At 39.0% G+C, this 22,225-nt stretch overlaps 3 protein-coding genes across 10 annotated transcripts; 2 read left to right on the top strand and 1 right to left on the bottom strand.

Annotated features, from left to right (window-relative positions):
• Positions 1-21: 21 nt before the first annotated feature.
• On the bottom strand, positions 22-1,077 carry LOC144713755 (protein LEAD-SENSITIVE 1-like). Its single transcript, XM_078588435.1, has 2 exons — positions 912-1,077; positions 22-792 (listed from the first exon to the last, which is right to left on the bottom strand). The coding sequence occupies exons 1-2, from the start codon at positions 1,069-1,071 to the stop codon at positions 137-139; spliced, it is 816 nt and encodes a 271-aa protein (XP_078444561.1). The 5' UTR covers positions 1,072-1,077; the 3' UTR covers positions 22-136.
• Positions 1,074-3,840, top strand: BNS (bonsai). Of its 7 annotated transcripts, none has more exons than XR_013584152.1 (5): positions 1,074-1,330; positions 1,410-1,463; positions 1,615-1,723; positions 3,160-3,262; positions 3,353-3,840. XR_013584152.1 is itself a non-coding variant. In XM_078588454.1 (4 exons), exons 1-3 carry the CDS (start codon positions 1,240-1,242, stop codon positions 1,674-1,676), a joined length of 213 nt encoding a protein of 70 aa, XP_078444580.1. In that variant the 5' UTR covers positions 1,074-1,239; the 3' UTR covers positions 1,677-1,723; positions 3,160-3,345. The 7 variants fall into 7 exon arrangements, 3 of the variants coding, with proteins under 3 accessions (XP_078444580.1, XP_078444593.1, XP_078444569.1); XR_013584142.1 differs by having other exon boundaries at positions 1,609-1,723; positions 3,353-3,806; XR_013584146.1 differs by having other exon boundaries at positions 1,609-1,723; positions 3,398-3,787.
• A 2,824-nt stretch (positions 3,841-6,664) lies between these two features.
• Positions 6,665-8,766, top strand: RBL14 (RHOMBOID-like protein 14). 2 transcript variants are annotated; one of them, XM_078588399.1, is made up of 3 exons: positions 6,665-6,915; positions 7,497-8,287; positions 8,404-8,766. In XM_078588399.1, the coding sequence occupies exons 1-3, from the start codon at positions 6,709-6,711 to the stop codon at positions 8,408-8,410; spliced, it is 1,005 nt and encodes a 334-aa protein (XP_078444525.1). In that variant the 5' UTR covers positions 6,665-6,708; the 3' UTR covers positions 8,411-8,766. The 2 variants fall into 2 exon arrangements, with proteins under 2 accessions (XP_078444525.1, XP_078444533.1); XM_078588407.1 differs by having other exon boundaries at positions 6,774-6,915; positions 7,492-8,287.
• Positions 8,767-22,225: the final 13,459 nt, after the last annotated feature.

Genomic DNA, 22,225 nt, shown 5'->3' with positions numbered 1-22,225 from the left:
TGTTTGCCTTTCGTGCCCAGCTTATAAATAGTATAAATGCCTCGAGAAGAAGAAAGAAGAAGCATACAAGTCGCAATTTGAAAGTCGCCGCCAGATGAGGAAGGGAGGGAGACTTGAGATTTCACGGGGGAGGGGTTCAGTTGATGACGGCGGGGATTTGACGGGGGCGCAGGTGAGTGGAGACGAGGTCCTCGACGGGGAGCTTGACGACGTCGCGGCGGACGCCGATGTCGGAGACGACGCGGTTGAGGCAGTAGATACCGCCGGTGATGAGGGAGAGGCCGGCGGCGCCGGTGGTGAGGAAGCGGAGCGGCGACCCGGCGACGGCGCTGGCGGCGGACACGACGCAGCCCCACTGCCCGCTCCGGCCCACGCCGTAGCCCGTGGTCACCAGCAGCCCCGTCTTGCAGTACATGGCGAAGTCCTCGCAGTTGTTGCGGAACAGGTCGTACGCGCCGAACCCCCGCGCCAGGAGGAACCTCGCCCGGTGGAGCACCTCCTCGGCGGGGTCCGCCGCGGCCAGCGTGCAGGTCCCGCCCCGGACCTTGGCCAGGAACAAGGCCGGCGAGGCGGCGTAGAGGAAGAGGTAGAGGTCCCCCCCCGCCAGGAAGCAGTCCAGGCACGAGGCGACGACCCCCTCCGCCGCGCTCTGGTCCCCGCAGCTCTCGCACGCGGCGGCGCGCGGCGGCGGCATGGAGCTCGCCAGGAGCCGGTCCAGGACCGTGCCCGTGCCCATCTCCTGGCCGCCCCCGCGCGTGAAGTGTATCACCTCGCCGTCCCCCGTGTAGATCCCTGTGGGAAGAATTCATCAATCGAGGCGCCCCCTCGGAGGAGAAGAAAATTTCAATTTCAAGGAAGAAATTGGTTAGGCCCTTCCGCCGCTGCAGGAGGAAGAGGGGGAGGCGGACGACCGTGGTGGGCGTAGACGTAACCACTCCTCCACGAGTAGATGTGGTCGCCGGGCTTCAGCTCGAGGCGATCCACCTTGTTCGACAGCACCCCCATCCTCTTCCTCTTCCTCGCCCGACGACCTGCCCTAATTCTTCCCCATTCTTTCTCCGCCTTCTCCATGTGGGCAATAATTAGTTATTTGTGCTTACCTTCGCCAAGAAGGAAAGAGGAGGGCGACCCATGGCGGCCGTCCAATACGAGCCGACGGTGATCCGACGGTGATCCTCGAATTAATATTACAGGTCCTCGGCCCGAGAGTGAAAGAGAAAGAACGAGAGAGTTGGTGAGATGTCGGGGGCCGCGGCGGAGCTGCTGAGCTTGGGGATTTTGCTGGACATACTGGACGAGGAGTGGATGCGCGACACCCTGCCCCACGATGGTGACTTGCGGCTCTCTGAAGCTCTCGCTTTCCTTTTTTTGTGTTTAATCTTGTTGCGATTCCCTATTATCATTTGCAGAGATTCCGCTGCCCGCCGGAGTGGCCCTCCGAGTCGAAGACGCCGAGGACCAAAGTACGTCGCTTAATTTCTCCTGCTACCAAATTTCATTGCCAATTGGGTGTTCGAGGAAATCCGATCCTTCTTTTATCACCGCGGAGATCGTCGTTTCTTCATTTTTTAAAAACAAATTGCTTATGCTTAGTTTGATCGCTGGAAGGCGCAGGTCCTGAGAGCCAGCAGGTGGAGACGGATACCTGGCGTGACCTTGCCCTCGACAACCATTGATGGACGAACCCCTGCTCGGAGCCTGCGGCCTGCGTGATAACCTGATGGTAGTTTGCACTCGCACATTGTTTCTAGTTGATCATCGGCTGTAGACCTTTTACCAGTCCGATCAGTCATGCAGCCATTTTTTTGCTATGCGTCGATCTGTCTGGTATATTTGGCTTGCCCGTGCAGATGTACAATTCTGATGAATTCACCGTTGATCAATCGTCGAGATGAAAATTTATCGCTATTCAACAAAGTCAGCGTCTGATTGATTTCTTATATAGCGTAATGTTGTTCAATGGATATATCATAACTTTTCGTTGTGAAAGCCGTATGTCAATTTGAGGTCTACGGGGATCTTTTATTTATTTTATTTATTAGCAGAGGTAATATTTTGTTTCCTTTATTCAGTTGCTCATCCCGCAATATATTCTTTGTGAGGTAAGATATTATATGAGTTTGAGCAATTACTTTTGACTCTTCTTATGTGTTATCTGTTTCCTTCCCAATTTCTTATGAAATATAAATACATATGATGTTTGGATACGGTACACACACATCACATAGTTCCCTTCAAGCCAAATAAACCTTGATAACCTGTTGACGCAAATTTTATTCTATCATGCATGCGATCAAAACTTGAGTGAAATAATTTTCATCTGCCACACAAGGATCATACCATCCGTATGCGGCACGATTTATTAGGCAGAGGGTGTATGGAGAGCATAAACTATAATCGGAGTTTATTTCATGGCGGCTCTTCAAAGAAAAATCTCGCGTGTTATTTGTGCTTTGAAGAGCTCATGTCATTGACGAAAGTACTTTTAGGATTTGTCAGTAGATTCCTTTATATTCTGAAATTGTAGTATGCGGAAAATGATTAGGGGAATTACCCTTCTGTGTTTTGGATACTGTGATGATGGATGGGTTGGCTTAGTATTTTTTACTATCAGTTAAGCTCATTTTTTAGCTGATTTTGCTTCCAATTGCTAAGGGTTGTTATTATGCCAAAAGTTTTAGAGTATATATTGACCTCAGGGAAGATCCGATAAACTTGGAACGATACAGACAAGATCATCATGGGGCCTTCGCATGTATGACACGCACAAATCTGGATCTGGGTACTAGTGTGGCCTAACAAATGAATCATAAAACTTTGGGACATGCTTCAGAACATGATATGTGGAGACCTGGCTAATGCCGGAATCTATGACCCCATGTATTCCACCAAACCAAACAAACTCAGAAATGTAGAACATGTAAGGGTTGTTAGTATTTGGATGGACATGAATCCCAAAGGTTCCATCAAACCATGAATGCTTAGAACTCCTACTAGGAGCGAACTGGAATCTCACTAGCATAGCTCACAACACATTTGAATAACACAGAGATACAATCATCAAATTTTTAATGAATAAGTCTCCCAATTGTTCAGTTGAAGTTCTGTGATGGATGATGAAATTCCCTTAAGACGCAACTTCTTATCTCAATCGATCAGGTCCAAGTACGGTGGAGACTGGTGGAAAACAAATAAAAATCAACAATCGAGAAGGCGGGTCCTAGTCCGATGAAGAAAACGTTTTCAAAACCCACTATTGAAGGTAAGGGCAGTCTTTCATAGTTTCTGTAATCATATAATTACCTTGAAAATATTTGACGGGTACGAGAAGCACGCTCTGAAATTTTCACAGGAAAAAGGGCCTCACTCTCCCCTGAACTGTCTGAATTTCATTCAGGAACTTATGTGCCTTTCTGCATTTTGGAAATTTTCCGTGAAGGTTGGATCGGGCTTGGCAAGTGGCAGTGCCCGAAGGGTCCAATCGGCCCATTACAATCGATCTGATCAATTCGATCAATCTGATCGTCGCATTTTGTCAATCAGCCTTCTTGATCGGACATGATCTATTGATCCATTGCTATCCAGCATCTGATTTGTTAGATCAATCAAATGATGATCATTCGATCAGGGATGTTCAGGGTTGTTCGATTGATAAAAAATATTCATTAGATCTGATGCAAACCGATCCAGTTGCTGTCCTTAAAAGTCCAATATCCCTTGATTTTGTTTGGTGGATTTCTATATTGATTCTAGTTATACTTAGTGGTGGTTAAATATTCTACAGTTATATCCTTTTCTACCAATTATCTCTAAATGATATGTCGACGCATTATTTGTTACACGTCATGTCTCTGAATATCATAACCTTATGATATGTACACATTCATACATTTAGATTCTATGTTATCCTTCTAATTATCATTTTATTTTTCTGAGTATAGATCTCCTCCTGGGATATTTATTTTCTTCTATTCGATTGCGCATGTGTGTTGCTTTATTCAAACGCTGGCCCATAGTTTAGCTCCCATTCATACACATGAGGTGCTACAGACCGAGAAATGGTTTTTAAAATGGTAGTGTCTTAGAAATTAAAACTCCCAGTTATTTCAGTTGAATCACATAGATTTTTTATCTTAGAAATCGTAAACAATCAGGAATTTTAGTTTAATTCATAAAATATTGAATAACTAGATTTTTTATCTTAGAAATCGTAAACAATCAGGAATTTTAGTTTAATTCACAAAATATTAAATAACTACACCTCAGCAATATTGGTTCAGTATTTCTGGTTTACGAAGAATTGCTCTATATTTATGAAGCAACAATACCACTAAAAATATATTTTAAAAACCTAATTGAAACTCTTATCAGATCACATTTCCAAATCACAATATATAAAGTGAATGTAAACGTAGTTTTAGTTTCCTTTTTTTTGTCTTATATTTCCTTTTTTGTGCTCCCTTTAAAAATATGTATCAACTTGAAGTAACCTTCTTGAAAATTGAGTATAAAAAAGATTAAAAAATACTTGTGTCTTATATTATCATCAGCAATGCCTTTGAAGTCAAATCGTACATATGTTTCTAGAAATATTAGGCATTCACATATCACAATCGAGTTCAAATTAAAAGATAAATGAAGTAGGAGGATGAAGAAACTAAGATCTGTATGTATTTGAAGGCCATTTCCCCAGGGAAAATTGTGTAGTCTCGAAATGATTTTGCCTAGGAGTATGTGTAATTGTAAACAAGAGTACACGGAGATAAGAGTGAATGGAAACCCTAATTGTAAGGATGAAAGTGGGATTACCTTACATTCTCTGGTCTTCATCATCATTAGGTGAGGTCCATCTAATCCAAACCAATACATCACATTCTATTATCTTGATTGCCTCTAAAACACATCATCATTTTGAATCATCGTCCCACCTTATCTCTTTATCCACCTTCATCCATCATTATGTCTCCACTTCATCCTCACTCACTCTCTCTCTCTCTCTCCCTTCTTGATCATCTCCTAGTTTCTACCCTTAATATTAATAATATTAGATATTTGCTATCACGTTCCCACCTCTCCATGCCACTCATCCCACTATCTCATATTCCGTAAGAGTTTTAAATTTTTACATACCATGTGGAGATGATCTTTACTGGTCTCTAGCTAAACTATTTCTGTGCGAAAAGGTCTTAATACTTTTTATTGATTGAACTTAAAAGCTAACAATGAAAAATAAAAACCCTAATCATTTTGATCCATTTTGAAAAGCTGAAAAAAATGTTTTCAATTAGCCAATCATGACATAGTATCATAAAGTCTCTCACTCGTATGATTCTAATAATAGCAAGGATAATTTTATAATTATGTAAATTCAGGATCCAAGATACTCTAATTTCATTCTATTCAAAATAATCGGAGATTTTTGCCACACAAGATCTATAGTATCGGTCGCTTCAACATCGCCACGAATGCCCTGTCCCGTCTTCCCTCCCACGAGGACCTCGCTCTTGGGGCCATATCATGGTCTCATTGGGGAGAGTTACCGGCCATCCGCCGGGAGGTTTTGGAAGACCCCAACACCATCAAAACAGGTCAAGCCTCCCCACCGCACTTTACCATCTCAAATCAGACGTTACTTTATGATGGTAGGGTGGTCCTTCCCAAGTCTTCGACCCTTGTTGTGGCCATCCTACGAGAGTTCCACTCCACGGCCACTGGGGGCCATGGCGGTTTTCTCAAGACATACAAACGCATTCATCCACAATTCTTTTGGCAGGGAATGAAGCGCCACATCAAGCAATTCGTTGATGGCTGCCACATTTGCCAACAGAACAAGGCGTCAAACCTCGCTCCGGTCGGGCTCCTCCAACTTCTACCCACCCCTTCACATATTCGGGAAGACATTTCTATGGACTTTGTGGAAGGCCTGCCCAAGTCAAACGGCCTCGACACCATCCTGGTCGTGGTGGACCGCCTCGGCAAATACGCCCACTTCCTTGGCCTTCGTCATCCGTTCTCGGCCAAAGAGGTGGTTCCAATATTAATCATCATGTCAACTATCTGAGATCACTGTAGGAAGTGATTTCCATCATCAGTCATTCGAGATGGATGACTGATGACTGAAAATGGGGGAGGGAAAGAGAGAACAAGACAATTGGGAAAGGGAGAGTGAGAGTGAGAGGCAGCACAGCATTGGCAGAAGCTATGGCCTATAGGTGCCTGGTTTGAGAGTGCGAGAGAGTGAGAGGGAAAGAGAGCAAGAGAGCATGAGAGAGGGAGGGAATCATGTCTTCGTCACTGATGAATGACAGAACGGGACCAGTAACAAAATGCAAATGGATGAACAGATGACTGAACGGACGGCAATTCAGTCCCCCACCTCGTCCATTAAAGCCGTCAACCGTCCATCCCTAATTATTAAAACAATTTACATGGTTACTATTCTTATCTGCCTTGGAAGTCAAACCATATATTCTATGAGTTTTCAATTTATCATGCAATCATGGCTACCTTTCGCCGCCACGTCAGCATCAAATTGAGGCCGCGAGGTTTCTTGCCCCTCTAAACGGCAGCCAACCGTCCGATGGAGAACAGACGGCTAGGATCATCGTAGGACACGTAGCCTGATCAAGCCACACGCGTGTATATATAGAGACACTGCAGGGAGGGGTTTGAGCTTTGGGAGTTAGTGGGGTGGAAGAGGGGGAAGCGATGGGAGCGGGGTTATCGCGGGGGAGGATGCTGCCGATACTCGTGCTGCAGGCGCTGAGCGAATACATTCGCTCGGACTCGAAGCCGCCGGTGACAGCGGCGCTCCTCCTGGCCAACGTCCTCTTCTTCCTCCGGTGGCCGCCGCTGCTCGACCGCCTTCTCCCGGACCTTGACCAAGTCTGGTTCAATCCCTACCTCGTCTTCAAGGTTCGGTCTTTTCCTCTCGTCTTTCCTCCCAGCTTACCCATGGCTCGCATCGTTGACCTCCTTTGAGATTCATCAGGCACAATTTTGCTGTTTTTGATGCGATATTTTATGTATTCTCCCGGTTGTCAACAAAATTGTTGGGTATCAATTCTCTATTCCGATTATTACCCGACGTGTCATCTGATGTCGTAAAAACCGTGTGAAATCGAACTCAACTTCGGAACAAGAAATTTCGAATCTTTTCTCATCAGTAGCTTAACATGTGGTAAACCTTCTCCTGGATATTTTATGCATTCTCTCAGTAATGAGCAGACTAGGGTATAGCCGTGTAGGTTATAGATTATAACCCAACAGGGTATCTGATGTCGTAAATACGTGTGAAGTCGAACTCAACTTCGGATCCGGAATTTCGCATCTTTCATGCTCTCAGTTAAGCTGCTGCTCCTCTCTCACCTTTTTTGAATTTAGCCGTAGCTTAAATCGTGGTAAATCTTCTCCTGGATAAGACCCATCTTTCCTTCCCGTCCTTTGATCTGTGTTTTGTCCAGTTTCTGACTGAGGATGTCTTCTTTATAGAACAGAACCGCGACCTTAAGCGGTTCTTCCTGTCGCCTCTGTATCACATGGGCGAGTCGCACCTCGTGTACAACATGATGTCCCTGTTGTGGAAAGGAGTTCAATTGGAGAACTTCATGGGGAGTCTGGAGTTTGCGGGGATGGTGGCGACGATCCTCGCGTTGTCGCAGGGGATCACGCTGCTCCTTGCCAAGGGTCTGCTCGTCTTCTTCGAGCACGAGACAGCCTACTACTATGAGTATGCAGTTGGGTTTTCTGGCGTGCTCTTTGGCCTGAAGGTGGTGCTGAATTCCCAATTCTCAGACAACTTCACCTATGTTCATGGAATTCTTGTCCCGACACGGTATGCTGCCTGGATGGAGCTCGTCCTGATCCAGCTCTTCGTCCCCGGCGTCTCCTTTCTTGGGCACCTTGGGGGAATTCTGGCTGGGATGCTGTACCTCCGACTGCGAGGCAGCATCGGCCGGGGTTCTGATCCTCTATCAGCAATCTTCGGTGGTGCCGCCACTGTCTTCTCGTGGCCTTTTCGTCTCGTGCGCAGGTTCCTCCGCCGCCGCCCCGGTACTTCCGGCAGAGGAAACTACGTGGGCAGCAACAGACCTGGGAGTAGGGGTATCTCCAGCGGTATCTGGCGGTGCCCTGCCTGCACCTACAACAACTCGGCGTGGAACAATATCTGCGAGATGTGCAGCACTGAGCGCCCTGGCCATGCATTCTCCACCCACAGCACGCCGGTGCAACCTTCTGGCATCTCGTTGGAAGAGCTCCGCCGCCGCCGCCTCGACAGATTCGACAGGTAGCTGCTGGAAAAACACTGGATGTATATTCACATATATCTCAGAATCATCTCCATTGATTTTTTTCTCAATTAGTGGTTAGTTGACTCCATGTTTGATTCATTGTGATAATAAGATCCTAAAGCCATAGGAGGAATTCAGAACCCTGGATTGTCCAGAACTGTGCTCAAGCACAGTTACGGAGAAGATAGCAGCAACTCCTTGCCTTTCTGTGCATCACTCCTCGTTACCACCTGCAGAAGATCATCATCCTTGTGCCTCCATGGAAATGCCCTGGGTCTCATGTTGCTGAGACAGCTCAATGGTGGCGTCCTATCCCTGATATTCTGGTCCTTGATGAATTCTCACGCAGAAAGTAACAAAAATTCCTTCTCTCTTAATTCTGAGCCCTAAACCTCAATGGCAGCCCTCCTATCCCTGACACTATGGTCTTTTATGACATCTCAGATAGAGTAATGTAAGATCCTTCTTTTCGCTAGGAGAGTATATTCTGATGGAGCCATTGGCGTGGCCTAATTTTGCATCTGTCTCTATTACGTTGTTCTCTTATGAGCGTAATATTTGATTATTATTCCTCAAGAATAGTGTTGGCTCTTTTTATCTACCACTGGGAATTGAGGATGATTCTTATGAGTTGCGTGTCTCGGTCTAATATGTCAGATACTATTATCCCACAACTTTCCCATGAGAGGAAAAGAGGCAATTGCCATTCTCCTTTATATATTTTTATTTCTTCTTCTTCATGTGTTGGCATGTCTATGTCACGATTTTCGGTAAAGATATGTTTTCCTTCCATCAAGAAATGATTCACCTTTCCATCCGGTATTTACGTTGGGTTGCCTCTTTTAAATATTCATTCTTTTAGAACTGTGAAATACTACTCTGATAATAAAATCTTCCACTATCTTATCGGCTTGTAAATTCTGCGCACGCCCAAGAGTACTTGCATCAATACTATGGAAACAGCTACAGATATTCCTGATGGATTATGCGTATCAGGCTTATGATGCGATGCATAACTGTTGATATTTCTTTGTTTGTGCATCAGATCTCTTTGTCCTGCTTTGTTCTGGTTTTCATTCACAAGTTCTGAGATCATAGAGGAGAAAGGATAGTGCTAGAGGACGAAAATTAAAATGGGTAAAGGGAAGAGATCAAAGGTAGAACTTCAGAAATTATGACAGGAGTGTGAGGGAAGACGAAGCCATGTAAGAGAGAAGATAAAAGGTGGAACTGCCGGAAAAGAAAAATTAAAGTTAGATGACGTGAAAAAAACACAGGGAAAAAAGGGTGGGATGAAAGATCATTGGAAATACAGGAGAGAATGGGAGAAGTAGAATACAAAGAAGAGATGACGAAAATAAATTGAGGATAGTGAAAGAATTATGGGGAGAGAAACTGAAGAGAGGTCAAATATATTAGGGAGAGAAATTGTGGAGGGAAGACATAAATAGATAAATAAATTGAAATAGGATAATAAAAGAAGGCATTAACAGAACTTTTGGGGGAAAAGGGAAGAAGGAAAACGAAAATACGGTTTTACTAAATGTAAGGCAATATAATTCGTGTTTGTACACCCTTGGGATTGCTCATAGCACAACTCAGTAAAGATGCGGAATTAAGTGCACTTGAATGACAGGAATCTGATCTAGTCTAGAAGTTTCGTTCACTAGTAAAACAAATGGTTTCCTATGGTTTAAAATTGGAATGGTGGCTCTGTCAGATAGAGAAACAAAAGGAAAGGACCTCTTAGTGGAGCCACTAAGCATAATTGATGGAAAAGAGGATAAGGTTTCCACTTTAGTTTTTATTTTCTAAGGGCACGTATTAATTGCATGTTGTAGAATCAACTGATTTGATACACGATGATGAATGAAAGATTGGGATGAAACAGACGGTGATCCATCATATGCCCTCCAATCCTATCATTTTATTTATAGATATAAATTAACATCCTATAACTTTTGGACATGTGAAGATGGGGTTCATAAAAATTGCAGGGTTTGATACCTGAATAATTTGGCTGCAACAGTGAGTGACATATGTGGCAGCGTCTGCAACAGGAATGGTCATGTGAATTGGATGCCAAGGAGTGATGACATAGGAAGAGAAAAATCAAGGTATGTTTTGGTATACCAATGATCAAAATGTTATCAAGATTTAACCTTCCCCTTTCTAGGTGAAAATTTAACTTATGTTGGAATAAAATGTGCTCTGACAAAATAGATGCCTTACATATCCTGAGGAACTCCATTCCTACCCCTGCAGGCCGAAGGTATTCATCACTGCCAATGTTTTTCCACCTTTTGAGTGTACCTCCAATTTTTCTCATGAAGGCGCATCAAACCTTCTTAAATGAACCTTGGGTGTAGGAATGCAAGTTTCACTGCAAAGGTCATTTTCCATTTATTTGTATTGCCTCAAAAGCTCAAATGATTAAGGCGTCGAATAAAATATCTAATCAGTACAAGTTTAATGTTACATTGATCACAAAGCAGAGAGGAAATTCCATCCAATTTAATTGAATGTGGACGTGACAGATGACACATTATATGGATAAGGTCAAATTTAAATAGGTACAAGCTTCAGCAATGCTTTTAAATTGAGTTTTGTACTTATATTTGGGAATCGACAGTCTTGATTCCAACCCTCTTTTTTTGAAACCAACCATCACCAAAGATCATCCCTGACCTTGACCTTATCCTAGCACTTAATTAAAAATATTTTATGATAATAAATAAATGTGACCGACAAGCGAATCATATATTTCATATGGTTCAATATTCTTTGATACAATAAATTCATATAATACTCGTGTGGCGGTCATTATGAAGCCCATGAATGCATGCTATGAATAATTAATCTATGATGAGATTATAATACATAGATCACTTGTATTTCGACATATCTTCTAAATTTTCATATTCAACAGATACCTGAGAAGGCGATGAAAATGTTTGGATAGAATAAGTGTTATTTAGTCTCACTCATATCATGAGTATGGTCAATCCCATAGCCATTAACGTGGATACATTACGGATAATTATTGTGACTCCTAGGGAAAGAGCTCACTATGGTTATCCATTTGAATCCCTGAATCGTATTATACCTAGATGTCAATCAGTATTATTCATATCATATCTTGTAAGTGGTTTTTAAGAGGTCTTTAGAACACGTCAATCATGGCATAATAACTGATGGAGCACAAGATCTAGCTTCATCAAGGTTGATGCCGAAACCCACGCCATCGCCAACGACACCTGCCAGCTCGAGCCCCACCAGATCGGCAATAGCACGCCAAGGCAAAGCCCCCTCACACTTAATTTTGGGTCATATCCACTCGCACGGTCCTTTTTCCTTTTAGAAATTCTATTATCTTTGTGTTTTTATTAGTTGTTTTTAAGCGGGGCCCTTTCTTAATGGGCCCCCTCTTATGGACCTCTCTTAGGGCCTATCACCATCCCTATTTAAGGGATGGAGGGCCGTCCTAAGTTCCCAAGTCAAGACTAAGAAAAAAAGGCCAAGTTAATTTTTGAAAAATTCCCGATCTGAAAAAAAAACAAAAAAAAGAGGGAGAGAGGAAGGAGGGAGCCAGACCGCCGCCCTTTTCACCTTGACTGCCGCCAGCCACCAACCTGTGCCGGTGACGCCACCGCTAAGCTGCCCCCACCGGATTTGAGGCTGCCGCTCCGCCGCATTGAGGTCGCCGCCCTGCTCTGCCCCAAGGACCATTCTATCAAAAATGCACCCCGATGACCATTATAAATGCGCAAAACCATTCAACCAAAAATCCATTAGTATAATTTTGTTTCAATATCCATATAATGGTCATGGTTATCTGTAAAATATGTTGCTTTCAAAATCTTTATAACAATAATTTACTTACAAAAGATAAAATATATGATAAAAAATGTTTTGCAATAAATATCAAAATGGTTATGCCATTCTGTAAATATTACTTTCTTCAAATCTAGTCCATGTTTAAAATATTTTTCCTCAAGACTTTTTCTCTACATAATCAATGGTTTAACATAATGATATTTGAAATATATTCCAACTTTGGTTGAAAATATTAATTTATGAATTTGAGAAAATATTTTAAAATGACGTAAACCATTTCACCCTCATTTCAAACAAAAAAATAATTTCTTAAAGTTATATCATTTTCACAAGATTCATCCATATTCATAGAAACCGTAGTTACATCCAAATGCAATTTTTAATATTTTAGGTATCATTTCTAGGTCAGAAACCAAATTTGACTTTGTTTAGTATGTTGAAAGTTTTCATTCCATTCAATTATACAGGAATGGTTACCATAGCCTTCCTCATTTCTTGAACCATCCACATCAATTGATCTTCCATTGATTAATTGTTTCCAGCATAATTTTACAGTATTCATCAAACATTTTTCATTATCTTCCTGCAATTATTCGATACTAGTTCATTATTATTATTAACACCTTACATAAAAGTGTCGATAGAATACCCATTATTTCCATTATGTGAAGAAGGATTATGAGATCGATGAGAAATAAATTCATTTATGTATGTCATTGTATCAGAATTTTTTTCTCCACCTTATACAATAAAACATCAATATTTGAATACAAACATCGTAGGTTCCTTTAGAATAATCGTGCATCCTCAGATATGAAGGCTGAGTATTTCGGAATGAATTTATAGAAATGGCAAGGAACTATAAATATGATTTTATGGTATTTATTTCTAAAATAAATGGTTGTTATAGTTTGCCTATTTTCAAAAGGGTGGTTAGAGCAATCCGAAAAACATCTTTGCTATATTGAAAATTATAGTGATAAGTCTCATATGAATAATAGAATTCATCTAGAGGATCATAGTTTGTATCATATCTAGAGCCATAATATTTATATATTCTTTCAAAAAATCATGATTTTATGATAAATAATAAAACGTTTTTAATGTTTTGTGAGACTCATTATCAATAATATAAGCGATAAACTAAAAAATCTATGTCTGAAGCATCCCGCATCCTTTTCTCACTCAAATGACTCTAAAAAGGTAGTTGGAAAAACCACTTGATGAAAGATTGAGAATCCCTAATGGCCACCGTTCCCTAAGAATGGGACAAATCGATGACCTCAATTTGGTGATTTTTAAGTTCTTTGATAATTAATGGATGACCTATGCGTTGGATACTTGAGATGGACATCAAGTTATTGGGATAGAATAACAATATCTGATCCCACATATAATAAATATGGCATATTCTTTGGCCATTAGTGTAGATACACTAAGGATATAAATTGCATTATCTTTAGCGGAAGACATGTCTAAAGAAACCTGCATGAATCTGTTAATGGTATTATACATAATCGCCAAAGAGGTTTATTAATGTCACAATTGTGTAAGTAGTCCATTGAACTAAGACTCCAAGGACTTCTTATATATGGATGCCATATTTTGACTAAGATGTATGAAATCCTATCCATGGCATGCAAACATGTCTTAACTCAAAAGTAATAATAAATATACGCTGGTTATTGAATGGTCAAGACAAGATCATCCATCATCGACATAAGAGGAAATTAAGAGGAAGAAGAAGATGCATCAAATCCACAGCCAGGGTAGTAAGGATATTGAAGAAGACGTTCTCCAATAATCCCCATTACAAATCAATACTAACTGAATGGAAAATTAGGGTTTGACAACTAACCAGACTCAAAATCATATGTGAGTCCCATGAGTAATGAGTTATACATATATAGTAAATAATGATGGTAAAGTCCAAGAGAGAGTTTTAACTCCACTCAAAATTCTAGATCATGAGTTCTAGCTGTTGTGTTCTATGCTTTGGTTTGTCCATGGAAAAACACGTTCCATGGATGCGGAAGTGTGGTCGATCGATTCTCAATCGATCTTTAAAACAAAACATTGCAAGCACCTTTTGGGGAACTCGTTCCACCCTTGAATTTGCCGTTCCGAGATTGTTCTGAAGCCGTTCATGCGTCCGGCCTCTAGAAGTATCCACGCGATCACTCGGCGTTTGGATCTCCACGTCTTCTTCTTCAACTCTTCTTGAAAATCTAGAAGATCTCCTCACCATGAAGACACTCTTCCTTGGATGAATGGAGAAGAGAGTGGAGAGGAGGAGAGGCTCTCAAATCAGGCTTGCATGGGTGCTTCAAATGAGGCCCCTTTCCCTCTTTATATTTCACTTAAGGTTTTTCTTAAAAACCCCCAAAAGTAAAATATATCCACCAGTGCCCTTATGACCTTGTGCGTGTGACCCTCTAGGCCCATGTATCGTTCTAGTTAATAACTTTAATGGCCCAATAATATTTATTGACCAACCTTTTTAGTAAACTATATCAACATACAGATTAATTAAATAAGGATCGATTTAACCCAATCGATAGGTTAAGTTTCCAGCCCGTGGGGTGCCAAGCTACACCTCGTGCTCTACAAGATACCGAGTAGTCTTGAACTCTCTCATGGAACCTTTTACCATCATCGGTTACCGTATATATATAATCCATCATCAGGGCAAGACTCTCGAACGACTTAGAGTATGGTTTATCGTCAAACCCTAATCCGTGATTCGATTAGTACTAATGCGTAATGGGGATCATTGTAGAACACCTTCTCCAATATCCTCACTACCCTAGCCAGGGGTTTTTCTGCATCATCTTATTTGAGTCAATCTCCTCTTATACCGAGGGCGGATGATCCCATCTTGACCACTCAATCATTTCCGTAAGCTTCTTACTACATCTGATCTATAACTTATTTGAATCCCATGATTAGAGGCTCATAAGTCATAGTCAAAATTTAGTCGTCCACTTAGGAAATGTCCTTGGTGTCTCATGTCAGTGGATCACTTATACAACCGTGACTTGAATCAACTTGATTGACGTTTAGGTATAATACCATTCAGGGATTCATACGGATCAATTCAGTGAACTCTTTCTCCAAAGAGCACCCACTAACGACATTCTATCCGGATAATTCGATGTCCTCGAATAGAAATATTTAGAATACATGTTTAAAGACCAATGATCACTGTATTATGGTCTCATCATAATTCACTAAGTCATTGCACGTATTCATGGACTTCATTATAAACATCACACAGAATAATAATGAACGTAAATATTTTATTCAATGGACTTAAGTATACATGGTAGTGTGATTGGCTTGACGGCCACATAATATCCATCACTAGCATGATATCCACAAGTTCTAAGCTTAACCTATTGATTAATTAATCTGTAATTTGACACAGTTAGTTAATAAGGTTGATCAATAAATGTTATTGGGCCTTTAAAATTATTAACTGGAATGATATATGGGCCTAGAGGATCAGATGAAATATATTAAATAAATTTGGAATACATACTTTATTAAAGACTTTAAGAAAAAGTTCCTGATAAGTATAAATATGGGGGCACCAATTTTAGATGCCCAAGACAACAACACCCCCCCTATTATCAGTTTTAGTCTTCACTCGATTAGAGAGTCTTGATGGTGAGAATATCAAGGAAATATTCAACAAGAGTTCCATGATCATGTGGATGTATTTAGAGGCCAAGCTCATGGGCGTCTTGAAATGATTCTCCCAGGGAGCGAGTCAAGGGTGGAAAAAGTTTCCCCTAAGGTACATTATGTTTCCATGATTTATATGTAAATACTTTAAATTGATAGTTCATTTTATGCATCAGAAATAATGTTTCCAAGCATTCATTCATGGTCTGAAACCCACCATTAGTGACATTTTAAATAATGACTAGAGATGATAAGGGGAGTTATGAAGTGTGGAAATGGAACTGGATGATAGTCAGGGATAGATAGCTTTTATAATTAACGTATATAAGTTTTATATATTGAATAAGGGGTCGTAGTGAATGATGAGAAATGAAGTGAATGAAGGGGATAATGGATATGAATGACTAGACATATCCCATACTTCTCGCTTCCACCAGCCGGCGGATGGAAATGGACTGACTATCAGAGATATTAGTGTTACTTAGTCCGCGCGAGGTAGCAAAGCGAAGCGCTGTAGTAGCGCCAAAGCCCTATGTGCTATAATGCTGAACCAAGGACGCTCCGCCTTATCTATAGAGGCAGTCAACTGACTTCTGAATGAATATGATCTTTGGTAGTGGCTCAATCTATAGATAGAAAGCCCTATGATGGGAAACTACCACATTACGAGCGTTTACGAGCAGAACTTCAAAGAGATCTTCCGCTAATGATATGAATGTTGAAAATAATACGATAATGTAGCTGCAAGAAACTAACCTTAGATCCATATTTTCTATCATGATCAATAAGATTTGACAGTGCACGACAGCTCCGAAATTTCTCTCTTCTCTTCAAACAATAATGAGAACGTCCAGACATATTTATGGATTATGAAATCACCTCTTTCATTTAGCCCTACTAATAAGGGAGAAATTTCAAGATGGGTTTCACATTTATCGATGGTTTTATTAGTATCCAAGGATATGGATGGGTATAAGAGAGGGACACAAAGCTACCCTAAAATGTTAGCCCAATCATCCCTCAAGATGATCAGGTATGATCTTATAAAGTGGGATTTTCTAAATAATTTATTTTTCTCTCTCCTTTGTTAATTCACGTTGGTCCCCAGCATATTATTGAAGTTCTTGGATTTACTAAATATTGTTTTTGAATTTCTGGATTCCTTAATGCAACTATATTACACATAAAAAATATATTCTCGGATTTTCCAGAACATGCCATCATTTTTTTTCTTTTGACCATACTCATTCTGCCATCTGTCCATGCATTTTCCACCCTTCAAACCACATTTATGGAAATTTTAATCACAAATAATTTCATTCCATCACATGTTTTACCTGTTTAATAACATTAATGAAAAGAATTTTTAAAATTTTTCACGTCCCTACATGTCCATACATACCGAAACCAAAAGGTGTAAGTCATTAATTGGTACATTATGGCATCCCAAATTGCAATAATTTAATGAAAAATTTTCTAGAATTAAAATTTAAATATAAACTAACAAGTAATCCATAAGTTTAATTTCATAGTAAGTATTTTATCATCCTCCAAATCCAAAAGACCTGATAATACATATGTTTATATGGATGTATATATAATAAAAGCTTTGTACAACTTCATAACACAATAATAATTAGATTAATCTCATAAAATTTATATCTTAATTTAATCGGAATTGATTATATGTGAGTTTTATCAAGCTTAAAATGATAAAATCTAATTTTTAGAATGAAAATCTTATTTTCTGAATTTTTGGTTATATTTATGAGATATTTTATGACATCATATGGGTAAATAAAATAACTTGTTAATTCGGATCCCCTCTTTACCATGTAAACGAATTTGAATACTTAATATATTTTCCCTTTGCAGATGACCCTTTCTCATCAATAGGTTCTCAGACTCTTTTTCTAGTCAACATTCTCTAATTTTTTATTGCTTCACACAAATATCAATAAAAAATTACTACCCCAAATTTTATCTCCTCAACCCAAAACAGTCACATAGATCATCAGAATGTCACCTCCTTCAAGTTGGCGCCAAAGTTTTCCCCTAGTTGGATTTCATAAACTTATAGGTAGGAATTTTGTTCAATCATGGATGATAATGTTGAGAAATTTAATCTACCCAAAAATAAAAACAATTAACAATGTATTTAACAAGTTCAAAATTAAAAAAAACATATCAAATAATTTTGAAGTAAAATTTTCAAAAAATTAATGTTCATAGTGCTCGAAAGAAAAGGTAAGATTTTCATGAAATAAGGAGATCCAAAATTTTGAACTGCTTCTCATTTCACTCAATTCTTTTGTTCTGGTTTTTATCTGTGTTGAACATCTTAAATATTATATCACTAAGGGTGAACTTATTTCAAACTAGAAAGCAAGAATATAATCAAGGATATGAATAAAACACATCTGAAACTCATTTTAAATGCACCAAAAATTCATCTTTCCTTCTTTATGTATCGTTCAAGAAATGCACCAAATAGCATGATTCCAGAATTTGTGAATATTTAATTGTGATACACAAAATATTTTATGTTAAACGAAAAATCAAAACCAGTTTATAAAAATATATAATAGAATTTATTCACGTTGATCATTCATGACACAATTTTTTAATAATTTTTTGTCATCTATATCAAAAGATACGGTTCTGCATCTGATGGATTTATAATCTTTCTGTATACTAAAATTAGCAACTAATCAATAGAAATCCTTAGGGGAGAATCTCTTCATGCAGGTCAACGAATATGTCATTTCTTGATGGCAATCCTGTTTCACCTGTAAGTTCGCAAGATTTTTTAAAAATATGATTATAGGCCTTCGATATTTTTTATATTCAGAGTGTTTTTTTGAATAAAGACTCAAAATAAGCTAGTACAATTCTTGACGATAAATGGAGTTTTAAGGTCCAATTTAGTGGTATAAACATTTAAAAATATAGGTAATTGTAAAATACAATGAGTTAGAGTGTAAAATTAGGGCAATGATAAGCACTTTATTATGGTATTTCATAATTATGATCTTGCAATTCATCTTTAAAAGGATTTTAAGATTTAATTAATAGTTATAGTCCCTTCATGAATTTGCCTTTGAAAATCCCCAGAAAAGTACTTCTTATTGGTCACATTACATTTTCAAATCAGGATATACAAGTGAATTTTTTTATTTCATCCGTCTGAAATCATCCAATCAATCATATGTACATCTGCAAAATTGATAAATATGAGTTTTACTTTCACATTTTATTGGCAAAATGATGTTCAATTAAACTGTGTGTATGTCTACATGTTGTCTCAATCCTGACTTCTTAATTCATGATTGAGCCTTTTAGCTAAATAATCAAATGTCATGGATGATGTCATCATTCTTGATTGTAGGAAAAAAATCTAGACCTATTGCTAAAGTACGGTCTAGCCTTGTTGACAGACCCAAAATATGTGATAAATTATACATATTTTAAGGGGATTTTGGGATCATCTTGCATGTATTTTCTTCAATTTTAAAATAATTTTACATTTGATGCACTAAATAGAGAAAATGATAAAATAATGCATTTAATGTCATTTGTAGAACTTCAAATATTTGTTAGTAAAAATATATTTAAGACCTTTTTAATTTTCTAATGATCTATTTAGCATGTATGCAGTGGAAGGAAAGAAAATGAAGTTGGAGAAATTAAAAAAATAAACAAACAGGGAAAAGTTTATGAAAAGAATGATACCTAGTTTTGTTGGGCCGGCTAAGGTGCCTAGCAAGTTCAAGAGCCCAAGCCAACTGCAGGCCAGCGAGCGCAAGGCTCAAGCCAGCCCACAGCCAACAAGGAGCGTGCCCGGTAGGCAGCGAACGCCGGCCACTTAATGAGAACAGGCCCACAGAAGAAGCCCAATGAGGGAGTATGGTAGCGCGACCAAAAAGTAAGACATTTCAGTTCAACATATAAAATGGGCCAAAATTTATATAGCAGTCTATTTTTTTGAAATCTTCAATATGGGATAAAAACTCCCTTAAATTTTTTTAGCCGTAGAAAGCACGGCCACAATAGCATGATCGCGGCCTATGATCAAAAGAAGACAAGAAGAAAAATAAGGCCGGGCTTCGAGCCAATCTGGCCTGAAGCCCGTGCCTTTTCGGGCTTATTTAAAGAGGTGAATATGATCTCAGATGTCCGATCTTCTTAAATAAGATCGGACGGTGGAGATCTACTTCGTTCTATTAATTATTTTTATTTTAGTTTTTTAAGGCTCCCTGATTTGCTGGTGATGATGACATAGATGCGGGACCCATTGACAGTGAATCGGAGAAGAAGGCGTGGATAAAATGCTGACAAAGCACACTGACGTGGCGTTGACGTGGCTTTGGGTGCACTGGATCATAGGGTCCATGGCTGCGATTTAATCACAGCCATTGGCATTTTATAAGAACGATCCAATGGCCAGGGGCATTTACATCCTCTCTCGCCCTTGGGCGTCGACGCCCCCGGCCGGAGGCTATTTTTGGCTAGTGAGGGGGGACCAGCGGCAATCCAACGGCCGGGGAGGGCAACCAGGGTCTTTCCCTTCCATCGGATGGCCTCTTGGATCCCTCTCAGGCTGTTAAACGGGGCCGAATGCCCGGCGGCAGTGGCGACCTAGATCTGAGAATGGGGGAGGACCCGTCTGGCGGCGAGAATAATAGGAGGGTCATGACAACCTCCTGACTGTCTGAGAATCTTTGGGAGGCTTGAGAGAAGGGTTAGGATTACTCTATTCGGTGCCATCAAGGGAGAGAAGCACAGCGCATACCAAAGTTAGGCCGGGATGATCGGCGCCACCACCCCTTTGCTGCGATTCAGGGCGGAATTTGGTAATTTGCACTCTTATTTGTTGAATTTCAACAGTTTTATAGTTAAATTTTGCCTCAAGTTTGTTTTATCCTTGATCTGATCCACTTTGATCCAAAGATTGTTACCGAGATTTCTTTCGAGCATTTCATCAAACACCTATTGTGTTTGATGAATATTTCTTGATTTACTAAGTTCTATCCCACTTAACTTTACAAAAATATAAAAAAATATATTCCCTCTCTTCCGTCTTCCTTCAGGCATTCTGTCAAACACCTGATGGGTGTTTGACAGAATCATCCTCTAATATTCGGTTTCCTCTTATAATATATATAATATATATAATATATATAAAAAGCTTACTATTAAGTAAATACTACATATATCTCTTCTTCGACCCCCTAACGGGCATTTGGTCGAAAACCTCTCGGGTGTTCGACTAAATTGACCCATTATTGCATTAAATTGATTACAAAAGCCATATTAATAGTTTTTAAGCTATAAAAAATATTAGAAGGTATATACTAACTATAGAACAAATATTATACTTATATTAATAATATTATACCAGTATAAACAAACCTATACTAATACACATACTTCTTATTTACTAGTACTAATCTGTCTATCCTATTCTAATATCTATATACCTCTATAACTACTTAGTATATTAAGACCCGATAGTCTTTAAATATCTTTTTATCTATCTTCTTAATATTTATAAATACGACTCTAACCCTTTTATTCTCTCTTAAAATATTTCTTTAGCTTCTTCTACGTGTTCTTATTCTTTACTCTTATTAAATTACTTATTCTCATTAAATTATTAACTATCTTATTATCATTCTTAAATATAATATCTAACCTTTTAAATTATTTGTTATTCTTAGTATCTCTAGTATATGTATATATAATCTTAGATATTTTCTCTTCTCTAATTATCTTATTAAAGTAGTAACCCCTCTACTTATTAATTAATTATCTCTTCCTATACTTATTATGTTTAGTATTATTTATATATTTTAATAAATAACAACTCAATTATTGAATATTAAAATGAAGACCATCCCTGTGGAGACAACCTTACTCTCACTTATACATCTTTAAGTAAGTTTCTAAATTTTATAAATTTATTTGATTGTAGGCAAATTAAAATTATAACAACAACTAAAAATGATTACGTAATTTGCCCCCATCACTTGTTTTTCTTAAGGAACTGTTTCATATGACCTACGGTAGGTCAGGCCCATTGGTAAATGTCAAAGTTGAGCAAGAAAAGTTAAATCAATAATCCAAGTCAAAATCAAATTAAGAATCAATATTATAAAATCTTAAAAACTTCTCATGTGAGGTATCTTATATTATAAATTCTGTATTGATACCACATCAAAGAAACTCGATTTCACATTTCAAGGATTACCACAAGAGGTGTGATAAGCCAAAAATAGGGGTAAGTTTTGCAAGAATTTAATCCCATGTCACTGTCAATTTTAGCTTATACAATAAAGTTTACAAACCCCTAACTTAAGATGTGTAGTGATAAGTAAAGGTATTGTGCAAGGGAAGCAACTAAGGAATCA

This window comes from Wolffia australiana, chromosome 1 (assembly GCF_029677425.1).
Source record: "Wolffia australiana isolate 7733 chromosome 1, ASM2967742v1".
NCBI lineage: Eukaryota > Viridiplantae > Streptophyta > Magnoliopsida > Alismatales > Araceae > Wolffia > Wolffia australiana.
The sequence above is the reverse complement of the archived record's forward strand: the minus strand, read 5'-3'. Positions and strand labels throughout refer to the sequence as shown.

Bases quoted from the DNA above. Each gene is read 5' to 3' on its own strand.
- LOC144713755 (XM_078588435.1), bottom strand. From the start codon at position 1,071: ATGGAGAAGGCGGAGAAAGAATGGGGAAGAATTAGGGCAGGTCGTCGG. The intron at 793-911 runs GTCGTCCGCCTC...TTCTTCCCACAG, and splicing joins TTACGTCTACGCCCACCACG to GGATCTACACGGGGGACGGC.
- BNS (XM_078588454.1), top strand. From the start codon at position 1,240: ATGTCGGGGGCCGCGGCGGAGCTGCTGAGCTTGGGGATTTTGCTGGAC. The intron at 1,331-1,409 runs GTGACTTGCGGC...TATCATTTGCAG, and splicing joins CGACACCCTGCCCCACGATG to AGATTCCGCTGCCCGCCGGA. The intron at 1,464-1,608 runs GTACGTCGCTTA...GATCGCTGGAAG, and splicing joins CGAAGACGCCGAGGACCAAA to GCGCAGGTCCTGAGAGCCAG.
- RBL14 (XM_078588399.1), top strand. From the start codon at position 6,709: ATGGGAGCGGGGTTATCGCGGGGGAGGATGCTGCCGATACTCGTGCTG. The intron at 6,916-7,496 runs GTTCGGTCTTTT...TTTATAGAACAG, and splicing joins ATCCCTACCTCGTCTTCAAG to AACCGCGACCTTAAGCGGTT.